Raw genomic sequence first — 23752 nt, 5'->3', positions numbered from 1 at the left:
ATCACAGGGCGGGCAAGTCGGCGGCTGGTGCGCATGCGCGGAGGTAGGGGGCGTGGCCATGCGGGGGGTGTCTCCCGGCCGCCGGCCCCGCCGGGGCAGACGGCGCGGAGCGGGAGGCGGCGCCGGTCACGGGCGCGGAAGCTCCGCACGTGTCTGCCTTTTTTCCTTCTTTCCTTCCTTTTTTTCCTTCTTTTCTTCCTTTATTTCCTTTCTTTCCTCCTCCCCGGACCGTCCAGCCTTGCGGCGCCGGAAACAGTGAGTAGTTGGAGCGTCCTGGGCTTCTCACTCATTCTACCGCATTTATTAATAATAATAATGGCATCTGTGAAGCGCTTACTATGTGGCAAGCACTGTTCTAAGCGCTGGGGGAGATACAAGGTGATCAGGTTGCCCCCCGGGGGGGCTCACAGTCTTACTGCCCATTGTACAGGTGAGGAAACTGAGAAGCGAGGTGACTTGCCTCCTTCCCTTCCCCACAGCACCTGTATATATGTTTGTACATATTTATTACTCTATTTATTTTACTTGTACATATCCTATTTATTTTATTTTGTTAGTATGTTTGGGTTTTTTTTCCTCTGTCTCCCCCTTTTAGACTGTGAGCCCACTGTTGGGCAGGGACTGTCTCTATATGTTGCCAATTTGTACTTCCCAAGCGCTTAGTACAGTGCTCTGCACACAGTAAGCGCTCAATAAATACGATTGATTGATTGCCCAAAGTCACACAGCCGACAAGTGGTGGAGACGGGATTACTCCTGCATATAATAATAACGATAGCTTTTATTAAGCGCTTATTATGTGCATAGCTCTGTTCTAAGCGCTGGGGAGGTCGCAAGGTGATCAGGTGTCCCACGGGGGGCTCACAGTCTTCATCCCCGTTTTACAGATGAGGTAAAGTGAGGCACAGAGAAGTGAAGTGACTTTCCCAAAGTCACACAGCCGACAAGTGGCGGAGTCGGGATTCCTTCTGCATATAATAATAATGATAGCTTTTATTAAAAGCTTACTATGTGCAAAGCACTGTTCTAGGCGCTGGGGAGGTCGCAAGGTGATCAGGTGTCCCACGGGGGGCTCACAGTCTTCATCCCCGTTTTACAGATGAGGGAACTGAGGCACAAAGAAGTGAAGTGACTTGCCCAAAGTCACACAGCCGACAAGTGGCAGAGTCGGGATTCCTCCTGCCTATAATAATGATGATAGCTTTTATTAAGCGCTTACTCTGTGCAAAGCACTGTTCTAAGGGCTGGGGAGGTCGCAAGGTGATCAGGTGTCCCACGGGGGGCTCACAGTCTTCATCCCCGTTTTACAGATGAAGGAACTGAGGCACAGAGAAGTGAAGTGACTTGCCCAAAGTCACACAGCCGACAAGTGGCAGAGTCGGGATTCCTCCTGCCTATAATAATGATGATAGCTTTTATTAAGCGCTTACTCTGTGCAAAGCACTGTTCTAAGGGCTGGGGAGGTCGCAAGGTGATCAGGTGTCCCACGGGGGGCTCACAGTCTTCATCCCCGTTTTACAGATGAAGGAACTGAGGCACAGAGAAGTGAAGTGACTTGCCCAAAGTCACACAGCCGACAAGTAGCGGAGTCGGGATTCTTTCTGCATATAATAATAATGATAGCTTTTATTAAGCGCTTACTGTGTGCAAAGCACTGTTCTAAGCGCTGGGGAGGTGGCAAGGTGATCAGGTTGTCCCACGGGGGGCAAGGTGATCAGGTTGTCCCACGGGGGGCTCACATTCTTCATCCCCATTTTACAGATGAGGGACCTGAGGCACAGAGAAGTTAAGTGACTTGCCCAAAGTCACAGAGCTGACAGTGGAGGAGCCGGGATTTGAACCCATGACCTCCGACTCCAAAGCCCGGGCTCTTCCCACTGAGCCACGCTGCTTTTCTGTATATATGTTTGTACAGATTTAATATTCTATTTATTTTACTTGTACATACTTAGTATTCTATTTATTTTGTTAATGATGTGCATCTAGCTTTATTTCTATTTGTTCTGCCGACTTGACACCTGTCCACATGTTTTGTTTTGTTGTCAGTCTCCCCCTTCTAGACTGTGAGCCCGTTGTTGGGTAGGGACCGTCTCTCTATGTTGCCGACTTGTCCTTCCCAAGCGCTTAGTACAGTGCCCTGCACATAGTCAGTGCTCAATAAATACGATTGAATGAATGATTAGAACCCACCACCTCTGACGTCCAAGCCTGGGCTCTTTCCACGAAGCCACGCTGTTGGTATTTAAGCGCTAACTACAGGCCAAACAGGGTTCTAAGCGCCGGGGGAGATACAAAGTGATCAGGTTGTCCCATGTGGTGCTCAGAGTCTTACTCCCCATTTGACAGATGAAGAAACTGAGGCCCAGAGAAGCGAAGTGACTTGCCCAAGGTCACACAGCAGACAGGTGGCAGAGCCGGGATTAGAACCCATGACCTTTGGCTCCCAAGTCCGGGCTCTTGCCACTTTCGGGCAAATCACACCTTTCGGGGTGATTTTTGGTCCCCGAGAAGCCCCGGGTACTCGTACTGTTGTCTGTCTCCCCGCTCTAGATGGTGAGCCCAGTGTGGGCAGGGACTGTCCCTCTTTATTGCTGTATTGTGCTTTCCAGGCGCTTAGTACAGTGCCACGCGCTCAATAAATAGGATAGAATAAGAGAACGAACAAGTGGCCCGACATCTGTGGGGCAAGAGACACCGAGGGGGTCTCTCTCTGTCTCTTACGCCTCCCTTTCATTCACTCATTCATTCAATCACATTTATTGAGCGCTTACTGTGGGCAGAGCACTGTACTGAGCGCTTGGAAAGTACAATTCAGCAACAGGTAGAGACAATGCCTGCCCAGCAACGGGCTCACAGTTCCTCTCGCCACCTTCTCTTCCTCCTCCTCCTCTTCAAACGGGGGAGAAGAAGCCCCAGAGAGACTCCCCCAATAATAATGTTAGTATTTGTTAAGCGCTTACTAGGTGCCAAGCACTGTTCTAAGCCCTGGGGGAAATACAGGGTAAGCAGGTTGTCCCCCGTGGGGCTCACAGTCTTCACCCCCATTTTCCAGATGAGGTCACTGGGGCCCAGAGAAGTGAAGTGACTTCCCCAAGGTCACACAGCAGACAAGTGGCGGAGCCGGGATTAGAACCCATGACCTGTGACTCCCAAACCCGGGCTCTTTCCACTGAGCCACGACAAGCTAAGCTACCAATTGCCTCAAACCCCCCACCCCGCTCCACAGCACTTGTGTATATATGTATGTATCTATAATTATAATTTTCTATTTATTAATGTGTATATAGACCGTGAACCCGTTGTTGAGTAGGGATTGTCCTTGTTGATTCATTCATACGAATGAATATTTATTTATTTATTTATAATGATTCATTCATTCATTCAATCGTATTTATTGAGTGCTTACTGTGTGCAGAGCACTGTACTAAGCGCTTGGGAAGTACAAGTTGGCAACATATAGGGACGGTCCCTACCCAACAGCGGGCTCATGATGCTACTGATGCCTGTTTACTTGTTTTGATGTCCATCTCCCCCCTTCTAGACTGTGAGCCCGTTGTGGGCAAGGATTGTCTCTGTTGCCGAATTGTACTTCCGAAGCGCTCAGTTCAGTGCTCAGCACGCAGTAAGCGCTCAATAAATACAGTTGAATGAATGAACCAAAGGCGGGGAGGTGGGGTCTTTGGGCTGGTTGATTTATTTATTTTTTTAAGGGTAAAGCTCCCCTTTGGGAGAAGAGTTTCCCAGGCCTGCCTTCGTGCCGGGATGATCCTTGGGGACAAAGACCCTTGACCTCTTTGTTCTCCTTCCCAATTCGGTGAAAAGGATTCACTCGGGTCGAGGAAATCGGGTGCGGAGCGGTTTGGAAATATCGATTGTGGAGAGGGGGGTGTTCCATGGGCAGGGATTTGTCTCTTTATTGCTGTATTGTACTTTCCAAGCGCTTGGTACAGTGTATATATGTATATATGTTTGTACGTATTTATTACTCTATTTTAATTGTACATATTTATTCTATTTATTTTATTTTGTTACTATGTTTTGTTTTGTTCTCTGTCTGCCCCTTCTAGGCTGTGAGCCCACTGTTGGGTAGGGACCGTCTCTATACGTTGCCAACTTGTACTTCCCAAGTGCGTAGTACAGTGCCCTGCACACAGTAAGCGCTCAATAAATACGATTGAATGAATGAATGCTCTGCACACAGTAAGCGCTCAATAAATACGATTGAATGAATTCTCTCCCACTTCCTCAGCGGGAGAGGTGAGGGCTCAGGAAGAAGGCTGCTTTGGGAAAGGATCAGCCCTAAAACCACCAAGCAGGCGTGTCGCTTTGGCCAGAGGAGCTATGTGGCCGGGTGGGGAGGGGGCTTGGGGATCTTTTGTGGAGAGGCCCCCACTACTACAATACAGTACGGCTCCTGGGGGGTTTGGTGGCAATCCCCGTGGTCCGCTCAGTGAAATGGCGTGAGAGAGACTCTTTGTGATATCTGGGGAGCCAGCCACACCCCAAGAAGGTCTCATGGGTGACAAGGATGACTCCCATTAATAAAACACTTAAAGTCACGCCTCTTGGCAGGTCGTTTCTGTGCATTTCCAACCTTTGACTGCCCTATTGCTAGGGGCAAATGCCCCACCAAAGATCTTTTTCTGGGGTCCAGTTATTTTTTTGGCAGTAGGGTAGTACCCTAAACAAATAATAATAATGTTGATATTTGTTAAGCACGTACTATGTGCCAAGCACTGTTCTAAGCGCCAGGGTAGATACAAGGTAATCACGTTTTCCCACGTGGGGCTCACAGACTTGATCCCCATTTTACAGAAGAGGTAACACCGAGGCTGCTTCTCAATAAGCAGATGCATTCCCATGTATATATGTTTGTACATATTTGTTACTCTATTTATTTATTTATTTATTTTACTTGTACATATCTATTCTATTTTATTTTGTTAGTATGTTTGGTTTTGTTCTCTGTCTCCCCCTTTTAGACTGTGAGCCCACTGTTGGGTAGGGACTGTCTCTATATGTTGCCAACTTGTACTTCCCAAGCGCTTAATACAGTGCTCTGCACACAGTAAGCGCTCAATAAATGCGATTGATGATGATGATGATGATTCCCTGCCTCCAAAGACTTTAGAGTCTAGAGGGGGAGACAGACATTGATTTATTTATTTATTTTACTTGTACATATCTATTCTATTTATTTTATTTTGTTAGTATGTTTGGTTTTGTTCTCTGTCTCCCCCTTTTAGACTGTGAGCCCACTGTTGGGTAGGGACTGTCTCTATATGTTGCCAACTTGGACTTCCCAAGCGCTTAATACAGTGCTCTGCACACAGTAAGCGCTCAATAAATGCGATTGATGATGATGATGATGATTCCCTGCCTCCAAAGACTTTAGAGTCTAGAGGGGGAGACAGACATTGATTTATTTATTTATTTTACTTGTACATATCTATTCTATTTATTTTATTTTGTTAGTATGTTTGGTTTTGTTCTCTGTCTCCCCCGTCTAGACTGTGAGCCCACTGTTGGGTAGGGACTGTCTCTATATGTTGCCAACTTGTACTTCCCAAGCGCTTAGTACAGTGCTCTGCACACAGTAAGCGCTCAATAAATACGATTGATGATGAAGATGATGAGGCACAGAGAAGTTAAGTGGCTTGCCCAAGGTCACACAGCTGACAAGTGGCACAGCTGGGATTAGAACCCACAACCTCCGACTCCCAAGCCTGTGCTCTTTCCACTAAGCCACACTGCTTTTCATAAAGAAGAAACCTGGATTAAAGGTTTTTCTGTGGCTGATTTTAAACCGTCCTGTCACAGAACGCGGGTCTCCATGATTTCCCTTGGCAAGGTGGATTCGTTTGGAGCAAGCTGATTGACTTCGGTGCTTTCCCTCCCTTTACGGATCCTTTACATACATTGGTTTTCAGCCAACTGATTCACAAGTTTTCTAATGCAAAGTTTCTATAGTCACCGCTGAAGAAGAGCCAGATATTGAGAGCAGTCAATCCTTCAATCATTGCTCTGTGGGCACTTGGGAGACTACAGTACAGTTGATAAATACCATCCCTGCCCTCAAGGAGTTTACATTCTGGTTGGGAAACCACAAACTAGATTGTAAATGCCATTCTATTAGCCTTGGGGGTGTCATTACTTCGGAAGGAAAATCTTTAATAAAGGGTCAGGATCACTGCTTTCCTAGGCATCTTTTCACGATTAATATTAATGATAATAAATGTACACTACCTATGATCTCCTAGGTCTTGTCAGACAATAGTCTACAGCCTCCAGAGTGTTCTAGAGAAACACCGACACCGTATTCCTTCCCCTAGGATCTTGTCTGTTAGGATCAATTTAACTAGCACGGTGAAGGGGAAAAAAAAAATCACAGTTTTGTCTTTTGTCTCGTAAAACAAAACTTCCACTTTTTTTCTAGTATGTGTTTTTCATTCGCTGAAGCTGCGGTTTTCACTGAGGCATCTTTTCTCAGTCAAAAATACTTTCAAAGAAGGGCAAATTTGATATTTCAATTTTGTCTTTATTTTTTCCACGCTATCCACCTATTGTTTTATCCATTAGAATGAACCCTCGCTTAAAACGTTGATCTTGAGGGATTGCTTGCGTCTGAATGAAAGGTGTTGCCATTCTATCACTTAAAGTTCCAGCTAATACAGGTTTTATGGTTTTTGAAGTATCAGTATTAAATTAACTAGTGTTCTTGCACAGCCCAGTTACCCAGTCACTTCAAATGGTTTCTTATCCTCTCATCTCTTTCCCTCAGCTCCTCCTCCTCTTCTCTCTCATCTGTTATCTCCCAGTTTACTCCTCCTGGGATAATGCTACGGAGTGACTTCTTTCCAGCCCGGGGTGGGGGAAGGAGGGCGGGAGGATAATGACAATCCTGGAAGGTGAGTAATCAATCAGTCAATTCAGCTTTACTAAGCACTTGGGAGAGTACAATAGAGAGAGAAGACCAGATCCCTGCCCCTCAGGGAGCTTACAATCAAATGGTGGTATTTAGTACTTCACATATACATAGTTGGTCTGAATCTTGAGGAGCTGAAATCCTGCCGCTCCTTTCGGGTGTATCGTCGACTTTGTCTTTTCTGTGTTTATTCATCTTTCCTTCTGGTGTCTACCACCAATCCTCCCCCGGTTTATTTTTAGACTGTGAGTCCCTTGGGGCTCTCATTACCTGCTTCCCCAGCACTTGTAGTGTTTTGTACTTGGTAAATACTATTATTCTCACAACTACTGGTCCCTGGGACTGGAGCGGACGTGTGTAACTGGTGAACACCTATAGAATATGTTGCAGCAGCAAACCTTCCACCTATGCCTCTCACCGATGAGTCAGTCGTACTTGAGCGCTTACTGTGCGCAGGGCACGGTACTAAGAGCTTGGGAGAGTCCAACACAATAATATAACAGACACATTCTCTGCCCACAACGAGCTTACAGTCTAGAGGGGGAGACATTAATTTAGTAGCTGAGGACCACAGGGACTGATTCAGGTCTGGGTTCCAGGAGGATCAGAAATGGGCTGGCCATTCTGGGGGTGGTGAGAGGCGAAGGGGGCTGCTGCAACATATTCTATAGATGTACAGCAGTTTCACACATACACTCCAGTCCCAGGGACAAGTAGCAGAGGGAGTAATAATATTTATTAAGTACTTACTATGTGCAATGCACACTAAGTGCTGGGCAAATTTGCTATGAGAGCCCCAAGGGGCTCATGATCTAAAAATAAACCTGGAAGATGGGGGAGGATTGGTGGTAGGCACCAGAAGGAAAGATGAAGCAAACAAAGCAGGTTGATGATAAACACGAAAGGAGCAGCAATCAATCAATCAATCAATCAATCGTATTTATTGAGCGCTTACTATGTGCAGAGCACTGTACTAAGCGCTTGGGAAGTACAAATTGGCATCACATAGAGACAGTCCCTACCCAACAGTGGGCTCACAGTCTAAAAGGGGGAGACAGAGAACTGAACCAAACATACCAACAAAATAAAATAAGTAGGATAGAAATGTACAAGTAAAATAAATCAATAAATAAATAAATAAATAGAGTAATAAATATGTACAACCATATATACATATATACAGGTGGATTTCAGCTCCTCAGGATTCAGACCAGCTATATATATGTGAAGTACTAAATACCACCATTTGATTGTGAGCTCCTTGAGGGCAGGGATCCCCTCTTCTCCCTCCATTGTACTCTCCCAAATGCTTAAAGCTCCCACCCAAACTAAGCCCCACCTTTTCCTCAGCTCCCCTTCCCTTCTACATCACCTCACTCACTCCCTTTGCTCTCGCCCCCAATGGTCCTACATCACTTATGTCTGTATCTATAAATCTATTTATATTGATGCCTGTTCACTTGTTTTGATGTCCGTCTCCCCCTTCCAGACTGTAAGCCTGGTATGGGCAGGGATTGTCTCCCTTTATTGCTGAATTGTACTTTCCAAGCACTTAGTACATAGTGCTCTGCACCGTGAGCACTCAATAAATACGACTGAATGAATGAATGGATGCTGTTGATTGATGGCTCACCTTCCTGGATTGTCATTATCCATGCATGTTCCTCCCTCCCTCCCCACCCCAGGCTGGAGAGAAGCCATTCTTGTAGCATTATCCCGGAAAGGAGTGAACTGGGAGATAATAGGTGAGACAGAAGAGTAGGAGGAACAGAGGGTAAGGGATGAGAGTATAATAAATGACTCGAAGTGATTGGGTAAGTGTACTGAGCAAGGATACTAGTTAACTTACTATTGCTACTTCCAAAACCATACAATCTTTATTAGCTGGAATTTAAAGTAACACCTTTCAGTCCGAAGCAAACACTCCGCCAAGAACAATGTTCATTCATTTTCATTGTCGTATATATTGAGCGCTTCCTGTGTGCAGAGCACTGTACTAAGTGCTTGGGAAGTACAAGTTGGCAACATATAGAGACTGTCCCTACAAACATTAGTTCATTCTAATGGATAAAACGTCCCCAAAAGGGCCAGCCCACTGCTGATCCTCTTGGGACCAGACCTGCTGCAGTCCCTGAGGGTCTCCATCTACTTGGGATTTATATTTATTTATATTAATGTCTGTCTCCCCTTCTAGGCAGTAAGCTCGTGGGTAGGGAATGGGTCTGTTATATTGTTGTGGTGTACTATCCCAAGCGCTTAATATAGTACCCTGCACACCGTAAGTGCTCATTAAATACAGTTGATTGATTGGACAGGTCGAGTTGACCAGGGGTGGAGGTGGGGGGCCGGGTGTCCTGATTTGAGTGGCTAGAGTGGGTGATGGAGTGGGAACTCAGAATCAATCAATGTCTTTTTGCCTGGGGGCAAATATTTAGACATGTCACAAAGATTTAAAACACGGCTTTCAAACTCCCACATCCTGTCACGCTCGCAGGAAATCGGTAGCAAGCCGGTATTGAAAAGCAGCTGGTCATGGAGATGAAGAAATAATCTTAAAGTAAAACTGATTAAAGGGAATGAGAGCAGCGAGGATTATTTTTTTTTGGACAGGCTCCTAAATTACCTGAATATCAAAGGATACTAGGTTATTTGCCATGTAGTTAATTGATTTTGTCCTAGTGGGTGTTAACTGAGTTTAGTTGTTGAGTGGTAGTGTGGACATTTTCATCCAAGCACTTAACCGAATTGCCTTTTTTCCTGTTTAGGCGGACCAGTTCTGGAAGCTGAAACACATCGTACATCTCGAAGTTCACCTAGCCGCTCAAATCAGCAATGTCTTCCAGACCATTTGAAAGTCCTCCACCGTACCGGCCTGATGAATTGTAAATCCTGATTTTGACAATTTCCTTAATAATTAAATGCAAGTACTGTGTGTGCGTTCCTTATCTGTGATGAAGTTTGTAACCTAGCACCTCATCTTTATAGCTGGCAATAGTGGATAGAGTTGGTTGCTATGTTAAACTTGCTTGTTGAGTGAAACAGTGAGGGTTGAGAACCGTGGATATGACAGAGTCCTTTATTACTCTTTATTACTACATTGGCTGTCAAAGGTTGATGTGAATTTACTTGCTACCCCATCATAAGTTTGAATTTAATGGGAATCATTACAATTCAATCCAAACTATACCATTGGAGGAATTGCCTTCTTTCTAGCCCAGATTGACTTAGGTAGGTGAAAACGTTTAAAATCATCATGCCCTTCCCACTAGCTCACTTACCTATTGAGTAGTACAGCCTTAAAGATAATTTCAGATAGATTCAAGTATGTTCTGAACAGTAATAATTACGGTATTTATCCAAATTGTTTTTGTACCAGCTTGTTTATATTCCTTGAAGCCACAGTTGTCGTAATTAAATAGCGTTGTCCTTTTCCCTGCAGCAAACCATCCCATTATGCACCGAGCAACGATTTATACGGCGGCGAGATGCACGTCCAGCCAATACTCTCCCAGCCAGCCTACTCTTATTACCCGGAGGATGAGATTCTTCATTTTCACAAATGGAGTTCCCCTCCGGGAGTGATCCGGATTTTGGCCGTGCTCATCATTGTGATGTGCGTGGCCATCTTTGCCTGTGTGACCTCCACGCTAGCCTGGGACCGAGGCTACGGAAGCTCGTTGATGGGAGGGAGTATGGGCTACCCCTTATATGGGGGCAGTGGTTTTGGGGGATTTGGAGGGAGTTACGGCTATGGCTATGGCTACGGCTACGGCGGAAGCTATACCGACCCCAGAGCGGCCAAAGGCTTCTTGCTTGCCATGGCTGCCTTTTCTTTTATTGCTGCATTGGTGATATTCATTACCAGTGTTATAAAATCAGGAATGTCCCGAACAAGAAAGTATTACTTGATGGTGATCATAGTCAGTGCTATCCTGGGGATTATGGTATTTATCGCTACCATCGTCTACATAATGGGAGTTAATCCAACTGCACAAGCTTCTGGGTCTATGTACTCCACTCAAATCTATGCTCTCTGCAACCAGTTTTATACGCCTATGACCTCCGGACTCTATGTGGATCAGTATCTATATCACTATTGTGTGGTGGACCCCCAAGAGGTATGGATTTTTTTTTTTAAATGGTGTTTAAGTGCTTACTATGCGCCAGGCACTGTTCTAAACCCTGGGGTAAAGGCAAGCTAATAATAATAATAATAATGATGGCATTTGTTAAGCGCTTACTATGTGCAGAGCACTGTTCTAAGAGCTGGGGAGGTTACAAGGTGATCAAGTTGTCCCACGTGGGGCTCACAGTCTTAATCCCCATTTTCCAGATGAGGTAACTGAGGCTCAGAGAAGTTAAGTGACTTGCCCAAGGTCTCACAGCAGACGTGGTGGAGTCGGAATTCGAACCCATGACCTCTGACTCCAAAGCCCAGGCTCTTTCCACTGAACCACGCTGTTAATCAGGTTGGACGCAGTCCCTGTCCCACATAAGACTCACAATCTTAATCCCCATTCTATGGAAGAGGTAACCGAAGCATGGGGAAATTAAAGTGACTTGTCCAAGGTCACACAGCAGACAAATGGCAGAGCTGGGATTAGAACCCACGTCCTTCTGACCCTCAAGCCCGTGCTCTTTCCCCTAGGCCGTGCTGCTTCTCTGGTTCATATGGGCATTTTCTTGCCTTCCTTCAATCAATCATTGGTATTTATTGAGCGCTTACTTTGTGTAGAGCACCGTACTAAGCGCTTGGGAGAACGCAGTATGGCAGAATTAGCAGACATGTAGACATGCAACGAGCTACAGTCTCGGGTTTACAGTCTAGATAATCAAATAATCAGAAATCCTAATCAGTGGTATTTATTGAGTGCTTACTATGTATAGTGTACTGTACTAAGCTTTTGGGACAGTACAACAGAGTTGGTAGACACATTCCCTGCTCACAACGAGCTAACAACGTAATGCGTAATGTAATATAATGTATGTATAATACAGTACCTGCATAATTTCTGGTTGAATTTGCATTTGAATATTTTAATCTTTCCTGGACAAAAGATGTCACCACCACTCCTATCTCCTGAATAACTCACTATGTGATTTTCATTCGACCTTTCCCTGCGGATATGATTGATTGAGAGAATTCATTTACTACTTAACCAGGGTTTATGTGAAACAGAGTCGTAGATCTGTTCAGTAATCAGAGCAGTGCAAACTAATAACTCCTCATCTTGGAATTAACGTGGATTTCAGGGTACAGGTGCCGTTCTCCTAGACAGAATTCCAAAGGAAGTGAGTCAGAATAAATCTTCAGCTTTACCAGTAGCCACCCACCCCCTAGTGAGACTGGGGAAGTAGAAAGAAAGCTAAATTGTATTTCTTTTCAAAAACAAAACACTGTGTACTGTCTAGGAGAAGGGTGGGCTGGTAAATTTTGGACAAATATTTTTTCTGCTGTTAAACTACTTTGTAAGACTACTTTCAAATTCAGGAAATCGGTAGTTAAATGAGGCTGTACTAAGGACCGTAGCCTTAAATATGACCTCACTCCCCTCACTCTAGGAGAGGTATTTGTTTTTAGATCCCATTCAAGGGAATAGCTTTGTTTTAATACTGGAGAGGCTATAGTTAGTCTTTTGTGTTATGAATAAATTTCTTTTGTCTCTTACTTTCCTGTTAAATCGATCTTAGGAAGGAAATTCTTACGACCAATCTACTAGAGAGCCTCACTGAGAATCTTCTTGGGAAGGGAGAGTCTGGTGAAACAGGATCCATCTAAATTTGAGCAGGCTGGCTAATTCTTCCTTTTAACTTCCACCCTCTTTAGGCCATTGCCATTGTATTGGGATTCCTGGTTCTTGTGGCTTTCGCCCTAATGATATTCTTTGCGGTAAAAACCCGGAGTAAGATGGATAAATACGACAAGTCAAACATCCTGTGGGACAAGGAAAAAGTTTATGACGAACAGCCCCCTAACGTGGAAGAATGGGTAAGTGAGCGACTTGGTTAAGCTGTGTGTTCTGCAGGTGGGGCGGATTCCTTGAGCTACTTGGCCACTGGACAGAGCTTCCAGGACTGAAGCTTCTGGGGATTTCGGCTGTTCTGTGTTGTCAACACTAAGTGTTGAATCAGGGACTTGGCTGGTAACTCTGCCCTTGAAACATCTTACATTAGAAACACTTACCTCAGGAGGCTGGTCGTCTGGTTTTGTATTCAACTGTCTGGTTCCGGATGCTTATATTTCTGGGTTTTTTGTTGTTGTTGTTGTTGTTTTTTAATTTTCGTCACCCAGGCTTCCTCTGCTTCGGCTCCTGCTTTTTAGTCCTGCAGTTAATAATAATGATGGTATTTGTTAAGCGCTTTCTATGTGCAAAGCACTGTTCTAAACACGGGGGAGGTTACAAGGTGATCAGGTTGTCCCATGGGAGGCTCACGGTGTTCATCCCCATTTTGCAGGTGAAGGTGAACAGCTGAACAACTGAAGTGCAGTTGAACGGCAACACTATATTTCACATTGATCCTTGAGGGGACCATGAAGGCTGTGGAGCGAGTGGGGCTTTCATGGGTCCCCCTTTAGAAATACTTCAGGATCACATCAATTTGAGGGTCTTCTGGAGAAAGATGCCCGTGACAACATCACATTTCCCTACATAAGCCATCCCGAGCGTCTCCTTCGCCCAGTCCCCATCCCCCCGGCCCTACCTCCTTCCCCTCCCCACAGCACTTGTATATATTTGTACAGATTTATTGCTCTGTTTATTTTACTTGTACATATTTACCATTCTATTTATTTTGTTAATGATGTTCATATAGCTTTAATTCTATTTGTTCTGACGATTTTGACACCAGTCTCCATGTTCTGTTTTGTTGTACATATTTACTATTCTATTTATTTTATTTTGTTAATATATTTTGTTGTCTGTCTCCCCCTTCTAGACTGTGAGCTTGTTGTTGGGTAGGAACCGTCTCTATATGTTGCCAACTTGTCCTTCCCAAGCGCTTAGTACAGTGCTCTGCACACAGTAAGCGCTTAATAAATACGATTGAATGAATGAATGGTCACCCCAAAGCCACCAGGCGAAGGATTCTGGGAGTCTGGCCCTCCAGTTTGCTCTGCCCCAAGCTACTGTTGTTTATTTTTCCCTTGGAGTTGCTTTATGAGAACTGGATGCCCTTACCTTTTACTATTTAAAAATATATATATTATTTTAGAAGGTGAATGGGATAAAGGCAGATCATCAAGTAGTAGAGAAACACTGAATTAAAATTACTTTTGAAGAGGGAAATAACAGGATGCTCTCCCCATCGGGTGAGGCAGATAGGTGATTTAAAATTTCGCTTGCTGCTTTTCATAACACGTGATGTATCTATCCCATGTTGTTTGTCAGTGCTCTGCAGAGGTATTTTGGAAGGGGCGGCAGTATGTGAAACTTAAGTACAGAAGGGTTCATGTTTCACTGCAAAAAAATATATGTCGGGAACAGAGGAGGGAAACCACTGTCGTCCCCCAGGATGAATTAGGAGTGAGATTCATGGCTGTGGGCTGGGCAAGTGGGAGGAAAAACCAGGCTGGCTGGCTAGCTACTACTACTGATAATAATTATGGTATTTGTTAAGCACTCAACTATGTGCCAGGCACTGTGCTAAGCGCCAGGGTGTAACTACTGTTCCTTCTCCCCGCTACTTTTGCAAGGAGCCGTCGCAAACTCGGATTGAGGGTTGAATTGATTTTCTAAGGATTCCGGTGAAAGCCCTCGTTCATTCAGTCATTCATTCAATCATATTTATTAAGCACCTACCGTGTGCAGAGCACTGTACGAAGCGCTTGGGAAAGTACAATCCAACAACGATCACTGCCCACAACGAGCTCACAGTCTAGAGTTGGGGAGACAGACATCAATACAAAGAAATAAGATTACAGATATACATAAGTGCTTGAGGCTGGGAGGGGGAAGAGCAAAGGAAGCAAGTCAGGGTGACAGAAGAGAGTGGGAGATGAGGAAAAGGGGGGCTTAGTTTGGGAAGCCCTCTTGGGGAAGATATGGCTTTAATAAGGCTTTGAAGTGGGGGAGAGTAATTGTCTGGCGGATTTGAGAAGGTAGGGCGTCCCGGGCCAGAGGTCGGTGGTGAGACAGGCGAGATTGAAGCAGAGTGAGAAAGTTAGCAGCGAAGTGCGCGGGCTGGGTTGTAGCAGCAGAGAAGTGAGATGAGGTAGGAGGGGGCAAGGTGGTGGACTGCTTTAAAGCCAATGATGATGAGTTTTTGTTGGATACGGAGGTGGATGGGCAACCACTGGAGATCTTTGAGGAGGGGAGCGAAATGTCCTTAACGTTTTTGTAGAAAGATGATCCAGGCAGTGGTGTGAAGTATGGACTGTAGTGGGGAGAGACAGGAGGTTGGGAGGTCAGCACGGAGGCTGATGAAGTAATCTAGATGGGATAGGATGAGTGATTGTATTAATGTGGTAGCAGTTTTGGATGGATTTAGCCATGTGGTGAAGTTGGGATTGACAGGATTTGGTGATGAATTGAATGTGTGGGTTGAATGAGAGAGAGGAGTCAAAGATAACGCCGAGGTTACGGGCTTGTGAGATGGATGGTGCCGTCTGCGGTGATGGGAAAGTCAGGGAGAGGACAGGGTTTGGGTGGGAAGATAAGGGGCTCTGTTTCGGACACGTTAAGTGTGAGGTGATGGGTGGACATCCAAATAGAGATGTCTTGAAGGCAGGAGGAGACATGAGCCTGGAGAGGGGGAGAGAGATCAGGGGAGGAGATTTAGATTCTTCTAACCCTTGGCCGTAATAGGATGGAGGCTCATAAAGTGACGGAATTGTGTTTCTACCTGTGTGAGTGGCACCTCTTTATCCCAAGGCATTTAGGAAACATTGGTCATTATGCCACTTTTTTGGACCCCTTGATGTGGCTTCCGGAGTCTGGTACTTTATTATGTCCCCCATTTTTTTCCCCCTTGGCCTCTGATAATTGGTGGGTAGTTTTCATTGTTTTGTAGAGAAACATCTGAGGGGAAGCCGGTGGCTGAAGATTTCTTTTGGCTTTTGTCCAAGGCAAGGTCACGTGTAGGCGGAATAGGACAATCCACTGTGAACTGTTGCAACTGGTCGTATGAAGTCAATGTTTCGGTGCAGGTTTCTGGGTGTGTTGGTTTTTACTGACTCGGATTTGTTTACTTATGGTTTGAAGCTTGGAAGTAAAGCAGCCTATGGGAGACCAGTGCCAGATGAACAGCTCAAGACTCCTACTGACCTTTGGGCCCTTATCAGACTTGATATCAGACTGTCATAAGGGTTTTATCAATTCCGAGTGCTGTAAGTTTCGAGTGAAAGATGACAGGTTATTCCTGAAGATGACGGTGCTGATGGTGCAGGTATTTGCAAAGATTCTCGGCCAAATTTCAGGAAACCCAAATACGAACAAATTGTGCGACGCTGAGTTGTTTTCAGGGAGACACAGGCTGTGAAACATTTTTTTCTTTTCCCCTGAAGTTAAATTTTTTAAAAAAAGAATCCAGTCTTGAATGCTAATGGTAGAGTTTTTCTTCAGTCACTCTTGACTTCACAATAATAGTGATGGTATTTAAGTGCTTACTATGTGCCTAGCACTGTTCTAAGCTCCAGGGTAGATACAAGGTAATCAGGTTGTCCCATGTGGGGCTCACAGTCTTAATCCCCATTTTACAGATGAGGTAACTGAGGCATAGAGAAGTTAAGTGACTTCTGCAGACAGTTCTTAATCCGCTGCTGGTAGCATTGATCAGCATTTACCTGCCTGCCGATCCAGGCATTCCCCTGACCGCTTGGATGGGAAAGTGGTTGGAGATTAGCTGTCTGACTGATTCATAGCTGTGGTACCTCGGACTTTCTGTGGCTAGTGAGTTTGAAATGGGGAAAATAAGAGCCCCAAATTTGCCCTTCTGTAAGATTCATTTCAGTTTTGAAAAATTACCTTGATTTTTGTCAGTTGTCCCCTTCCTCATCCATGACAAAATGGAGTATAGACAGTCTGCTTTCTCAGACTATTATCCAGGCACATTCTCTGATTTTTAAATTAAAATATTATTGTACCAAACCCTGTCTCTTACTGTGAGCTCCCCAGGGGTCAGGAACTGTATCTAATTCCCACCAGTGAATTCCTTCCCAGTGGTTAGTATAATGCTCTGCACACAATAAACCCTTAATAAATACTATTTCTACTCCTCAAGCTGGGCGAAGTGTTGAGTGCTAGACATCTGATGGCAGTCAGACGGCTTTGGGTTTCGCGATTAGCTCCAGTGGCTGCCCCAAAAGAAAAACAGTCTCTTGCAGCTCAGTGGCGCATCGAGGTACGTTATTAGTCTCTGGAGATGAGAACTCCACATTTGATCCGCTCACAAATGGAGAATTCAGAGGTTGTCTCTTAACTGGTTACAGCTTCCCACTCTGGTCCAAAAGGTTGTCCACTGAAGCAGCAATGAAAATTAGGAGAGTGGGAGGACGGGAAATGAAGGTGTTGGCTCCGAAGAATTTAATGATGACAGATAGTTGTGAAGACAGGCTACTGTGGGCACTGCCTACATTTTCCAATGCCAACTAAAATGGCTTTATGGATCTTGTTGAAAGGAATGCTGTCTGAACTGGGGAGAGCTAGGTGCGCTCACAAGCTAAAGATCCACTACAGCTGAAGGTTCAAACTTTCCGTTCATCCTTGGTAGAGTGTCTGCAGAGTGCTAAGCACTCTACTAAGCACTAAGACAATGCATCAGAGGTAAGGATACGTTCCCTTGCCCTCGAGGAATTTGCAACGTAATGGGGGGAGACAGATAAAAATCGCGTACAAATAGTGGGACAGGATGAACAGGGGCATAGGAGGAAGGAGGATAAATGTATCAGATTAAATCACTGAAATAGTTGAACGTATACAAAAATAATTATGTACATAAGTGCTTGGAATGGGAGCAAAATAAGTAAAATACTCAGTTTGTGGTGGTCAAGTTTAGGAGTAAGTAAAAGACTCTGGAGCATTCCCACCTTCAAATTCCCATTCACTTCAATAGTGCTGTCCATTGACGTACCGTGTATGGGAGGAGAGCTGAACGGGAATCTACAACCTGCAGTTAGACAAGGATCACAAGTGGCAGAGCCATGGACTACAAATGCAGAGGTGAAAATAAAAGACGGGCATATCCTTGGTGCGTAGGGCTGAGAGTAAGTGCTTGGGGAACTGGAGGGCCTGGACTACTCAGGAGAGGAGGCTTTCCAGCACAGACCAGAGGTGGGGGCCTCAAGGAGGAAGAATCTGAAGGAAAGCCAAATAGCCGTGTGTGGACTCTGGCTTGGGAGAGCATCGTGTGTGGGTAAAATTCCTGAAGAACTGGAAGAACCGGTTGGTGGTGGTTAGTAGTACCACTTACTCTTCCAAGAACAAGTGCTCCAAGGACGGGGCAGGTTAATTTGCAGATTGTAAACCTGGCGGTGAATCTTTGAGATTAAAGTCATATTTCTCTCTGGCGGACTGTAAATTGAGCCATATTAATGGGCAAATTAAGAACTCTGTTTTCCTTCTGACAGTACAGTGCCCGCCCCTTCCCCGCCAGGCCTGACCAACAACAACAGTAGCCGTTCTGCAAGGAGAAAGTTTCCTCCCACACAGGCACGGTTAATAGAGGATGGGGGGTTCTCTAACCATCAATCAATGGTATTTACTGAGCGCTAAGTGCAGAGCACTGTACTGAGTGCTTGGGGAAGCACAGTTCAATGGAGTTGTAGACACAATCCTTGCCCAAAACGAGCCTGTCTAGAGGGGGAGATGCAGAAAATCAGTTGCAGAGTTTAAGGATATGTAAACAAGTCTGAGGCTGAGGGAGGGATGAATATCAAGTGCTGAAAAGAGAAGCAGTGTGCTCAGTGGAAAGAGCACGGGCTTTGGAGTCAGAAGTCATGGGTTCAAATCCTGCCTCCACCAACTGTCAGCTGTGTGACTTTGGGCAAGTCACTTCTCTGTGCCTTAGTTCCCTCATCTGTAAAATGGGGATCAAAACTGTGAGCCCCCCCGTGGAACAACCTGATCACCTTGTAACCTCCCCAGTGCTTAGAACAGTGCTTTGTACCTAGTAAGCGCTTGACAAATACCATCGTTATTATAATTACAAATCGTTGCGCACCCGTGATTCAGAGAGGAAGGCAGGTAGGGGTAACGGGGCTTAGTCGGAGAAGGCCTCTTGGAGATGATGTGATTTTAGCAGGTCTTCCAAGGAGGGGAGAGGGGATGTCTGTCAGATATGAAGGGAGACCAGAGGAAGGAGGTGGGCAAGGGGTCGGTGGTGAGAAAGTAATCGAGGTGAAGAGAGTAGGTTGTCATTACAGCAGCAAAGTGTGTAGGCTGGGTTGTAGTAGAAAACCGGCGAGGTATGGAGGAGAGAGTTCAATTGTATTTATTGAATCAAACACATTCCCTGCCCACAACGAGCTGGCAGTCTAGAGGGAGAGAGTGAGATGCTTGTCTTAAAGCCAATGCTAAGGAGTTTCTTTTTGCAGAAGTGGATTGGTGATCATTGGAAGTTTTTGAGGAATGGAGAGATGTGAACTCATTTTTTTTTATTTAATGATCCAGGCCGCAGAATGAACTAAGGATTGGAGAGGGGAGAGACAGGAGGCGGGGAGGTTAGTGAGTGATGCGGTTGTAAGGCAGGATGTGTGATAAATGCTTTGATCAGCATGGTGGCTATTTGGATAGAGTGGGAGAGGTGGATGCCGGAGATGTGAAGGTAGCAGCGACAGGATTTGGTAATGGAATGAACATGTGGGTTGAGTGAGAGAGCTGAGTTGAGGATAATCCGCAGGTTTCTGGCTTGAGACGTGCTGTTTGCAGTGATGGGAAAGACAGGGAGGACGGGTTTTGGGTGAAAAGATGAGGAGTTCCGTTTTGGACATGTTAAACTTGAGGCTCTGGCCAGACATCCAGTAGAGATGTCCTTGAGGTGGGAGGAAATGTGAGACTGCAGAGAAGGAGAGAAGTGAGGGCTGGAGAGAGAGATTTGGGAATCATCCATGTAGACATGGTAGTAGAAGCCAGGGGAGTGAATGAGCTCTCCAAGGGAATAGGTGGAGATGGAGAATAGAAGGGGACCCAGAACTGAGCGACCACTCTGTTATATTGTACCCTCCCAAGCTTGTAGTATAGTGTCCTGCTAGAAAATGTTCAATAAATGCCATCGATTGCGTGGGAGGCAGAGGAGGAGCCAGGATAACTGAATAACTGTTTTGGCCCTTTAATGTAGTGGGATGAACCATCCCACCTCCCCTCAGATTCAGGTATTGCTGCAGGCTGATATGATATATGCTCAGGTTGATGGTTGCTGCCACCAAAGAGCTGCAGAGCTCAAGCAGGTGTGCGGAGCTCGCAGATGATGATGGTGATGGTGAGGAAGTACACAGCAGCACTGCCACCCTGCACCACCCTGGTTATCTGAACAGCCTCATTTATGAAAGCACTGTTCATCCCTGGAGAGGCAGGGGATTAGAAAAAGTCTTCCCCATAGTCGTGGCACCAAAACTAAACTGGGATCACCAGAGTGCCGTGACTGGGGAGCTTTACTTTTAGGGTCCAGGAAGGTATAGAAGATTAAAAGCCATTGTTTCATGAAACATCAGGAATGCACGTGACAAAGAGAAAGATGGTATCTGTTACACAAACTAAACCAGCTTTGAAGTGAACAGAGTTGCCCTATGTGAAGCTAGACTTCCTGTTGAAGGACAGCTCCAGATGCGGTGCCTGATATATTCTGGAAAAAAATCTTCCCTTCTTAGAATGATAGCTTTCAAGGGTTGGATTTACAACCCCACGGAGCCTTGCTCCTCAATCGCTTTAGCTGGTTCTTCCTCAGCATCCCACCCAATTAATCAATGACATTATTGAGCACTTAATGGCAGAGCGCTGACTGTATTTCATGCTTGAGAAGCAGCAAGGCTCAGTGGAAAGAGCCCGGGCTTTGGAGTCAGAGGTCATGGGTTCAAATCCCGGCTCTGCCACTTGTCAGCTGTGTGACTTTGGGCAAGTCATTTAACTTCTCTGGGCCTCAGTTACCTCATCTGTAAAATGGGGATTAAGACAGTGAGCCCCACGTGGGACAACCTGATCACCTTGTATCCCCCCCCCCCCCAGCGCGTAGAACAGTGCTTTGCACATAGTAAGTGCTTAATAAATGCCATCATTATTATTATTATTATGCTTGGGAGAGTACAATATAACGGAGAAGTCCCTCAGTTCCAAGTCCCCTTCTAGTCTCCATTTACATTCACTCCCATGGCTTCACCTACCATGTCTACAAGGCTGATTCCCAAATCTGTCTTTCCACCCTCACTTCTCTCTGTAGCGGTATAAGTGACCTACTGATCCTACACCTGCCCCTGAAACAAAAGGCTTTTACCACCTGGATCAGAGCATGTATCACCACACTGATGACCGGGGATGGGAAAAGAGGTCTCCACAAAGATGGGACAGATTCACTGCAGGGATACCAACGTCCGACAACTGATTTGGGTCAGTAGTGACTTTGAAATACAGAAAAAAGTCATTGAATCACAAGGGATTGGCAAACAGAACAGCAGCGGACTGCCCTTACTCAGTGAGCATCAACTCGCGATCAATGCTAACCATGATCGAAACACTGACAACTCATTGATTCTGTTCCGGTGGAATCCTAGCAAGAGACCTTCTAGATCGGCTAAAGAAATTGTAGTAGATTAACGCTTTGGCACTTTCTAGGTAAATTTAGATGTCTGGAAAGTTACTCAACATTATTCAACTCCATGGTGGCATAGCTTGCTATGGAAGAGTAGAGTAGAGGGTGTCCCATATGGCTCATGACCCATCACCAGCAAAGTAAGGCTCTTTGGTCTGACTGGTTATGTTAAGCCACAATAGAGGGTGTTCCAAGAGGCTGCTGAAATGTTTCCAGTCCTCTGTGAAACTGCCATTTCCACAGGCTGAAGAGCATCATCAGAATTCGTGGAGATAGTCATTAAGCAGTTGTGCTCTGCCCGTGATTGTGACAACCTCCTCCGTCCCCTCAAGAAAGATATGCAGATGATTTTGATCTGTTGTGCACAAGCAGGGCTCTAGGGACTGAAGATGAGCTTAAAAGAATAAAAAGCACGAGGGTATCAGCCAGTAGTAGGTGAAATCGAACAGAAGGCATGTCCAACCTGATTTGCTTTTAGCCACCCCAGTACTTAGTAGAGTGCCTGGAGCATAATAAGCACTTAACAAATGCCACAATTATTTCGGTATCTCCCAAGCTCTCTACAGTTCCTTCAAGAACTCCTTCAGGGTTCTCCTTCCCAGGTGCGGTCATTTTGCTATTTGTCCTTGACCCTGTACACTGTATGTTCCTCTAGACTGTAAGCCCTTTGTGGGCAGGGAATGTGTGTTGATTGTTGCATTGTACTCTTCGAAGCGCTTAGTACAGTGCTCTGCACACAGTAGTCGCTCATGAATTCATTCATTCAGTCACATTTATTGAGTGCTTACTGTGTGCAAAGCACTGTACTAAGCGCTTGGGAGAGTACACTACAACAACACATTCCCTGCCCACAATGAACTCACCACCCATCGTCTCCTGCTTTCCTTGTAATATCCTACTGTGAACCACCCATCTGTGAATTTATCCAAACTTTCTTTAAGCCATTGATATTTTTGACTGCCCAATTTTCTGTAGCAGCAGACACCATAAGCTCACCGGGATTGATAGATGACATGACTGACGTTTACAAAATCAAGAAGGGGTGGACAGAAAAAACACGGAATTATTGTTTATAATCCCAAACTGGGATGAGAGGACTGACTCTGAAGCTTGAAGGGTAAAAACAGGGATGAATGTATTTATGGCAACATGTTGCAGGAGGTGCAGAGAGTGAGAGAAGATTGGGGGGAAAGAAGGCTAATACCTAGTTTGAAAATCTGCCACTGATAATCCACCCAGTGAAAATGAATGATATACTTATGCTATTCACTTGGGGAGGGCAGTGTGGTATAGTGGAATGAATTGGGGCTGGAGGTCAGGAGTCCTGAGTACTCATTCATTCATTCATTCAATCGTATTTATTGAGCGCTTACTGTGTGCAGAGCACTTGTACTAAGCGCCATTGGCCTGCCCTATAACCTGGGCAGAGTTACTTAACCTCTTTGAACTTCAGTTTCCACATCCATAAAATGGGGGTGGAAGTACCTGCTTCTTTCTACCACCCGGCTATTTTGAGGATGATGAGAACTAATAGGGCAGTGCTTTGCAAAAAGTAAACCGCTACACAAGTTCATGGTATTTGCTATTACTTTCACTTTGGGAGGACATAGAAGCCCCTGAAGGCAGAAAGGGTCATCCCAAAGATAACTGGGCATTAGTGGTTAAATCACGCTGCAGGGGTCTCAGTCCCCCAGGCAGCAGGACTTAAAAACCTGGGGATAGTGTGGTGTGCTTGGTGCCCAGGGAGAAGCAGCGTGGCCCAGTGAAAAGAGCCCGGGCTTTGGAGTCAGAGGTCATGGGTTCAAATCCCGGCCCCGCCAATTGTCAGCTGTGCGACTTCGGGCAAGTCACTTCACTTCTCTGGGCCTCAGTGACCTCATCTGTCAAATGGGGATGAAGACTGTGAGCCCCCCGTGGGACAACCTCTTCACCTTGTAACCTCCCCAGGGCTTAGAACAGTGCTTTGCACAGAGTAAGCGCTCAATAAATGCCATCATTATTATTATTTGGGCAATATATGGTATTATTTGGCATAGGAAATGCTTGGAGGCATCCTCATTTGAGGACATTTGTAAAAAATGTAGGCTTGGC

General features: G+C 45.4%; 1 protein-coding gene across 2 annotated transcripts in view; it reads left to right on the top strand.

The window, feature by feature from the left end:
- Positions 1-6847: 6847 nt before the first annotated feature.
- Positions 6848-23752, top strand: part of OCLN (occludin) — a 31715-nt gene continuing 14810 nt past the window's right edge. For both annotated transcript variants that reach the window (XM_038765818.1, XM_038765817.1), the window contains exons 1-4: positions 6848-6908; positions 9691-9807; positions 10365-11043; positions 12753-12914. In XM_038765818.1, the coding sequence (XP_038621746.1) occupies positions 9758-9807; positions 10365-11043; positions 12753-12914 (891 nt within the window). In that variant the 5' untranslated portion in view covers positions 6848-6908; positions 9691-9757. The remainder of the gene's footprint in view (positions 6909-9690; positions 9808-10364; positions 11044-12752; positions 12915-23752) is intronic.

The sequence above is a fragment of the Tachyglossus aculeatus genome, chromosome 23, assembly GCF_015852505.1.
Source record: "Tachyglossus aculeatus isolate mTacAcu1 chromosome 23, mTacAcu1.pri, whole genome shotgun sequence".
Lineage (NCBI taxonomy): Eukaryota > Metazoa > Chordata > Mammalia > Monotremata > Tachyglossidae > Tachyglossus > Tachyglossus aculeatus.
Note: the sequence above shows the minus strand (reverse complement) of the source record. Positions and strands in the feature narration are given on the sequence as shown.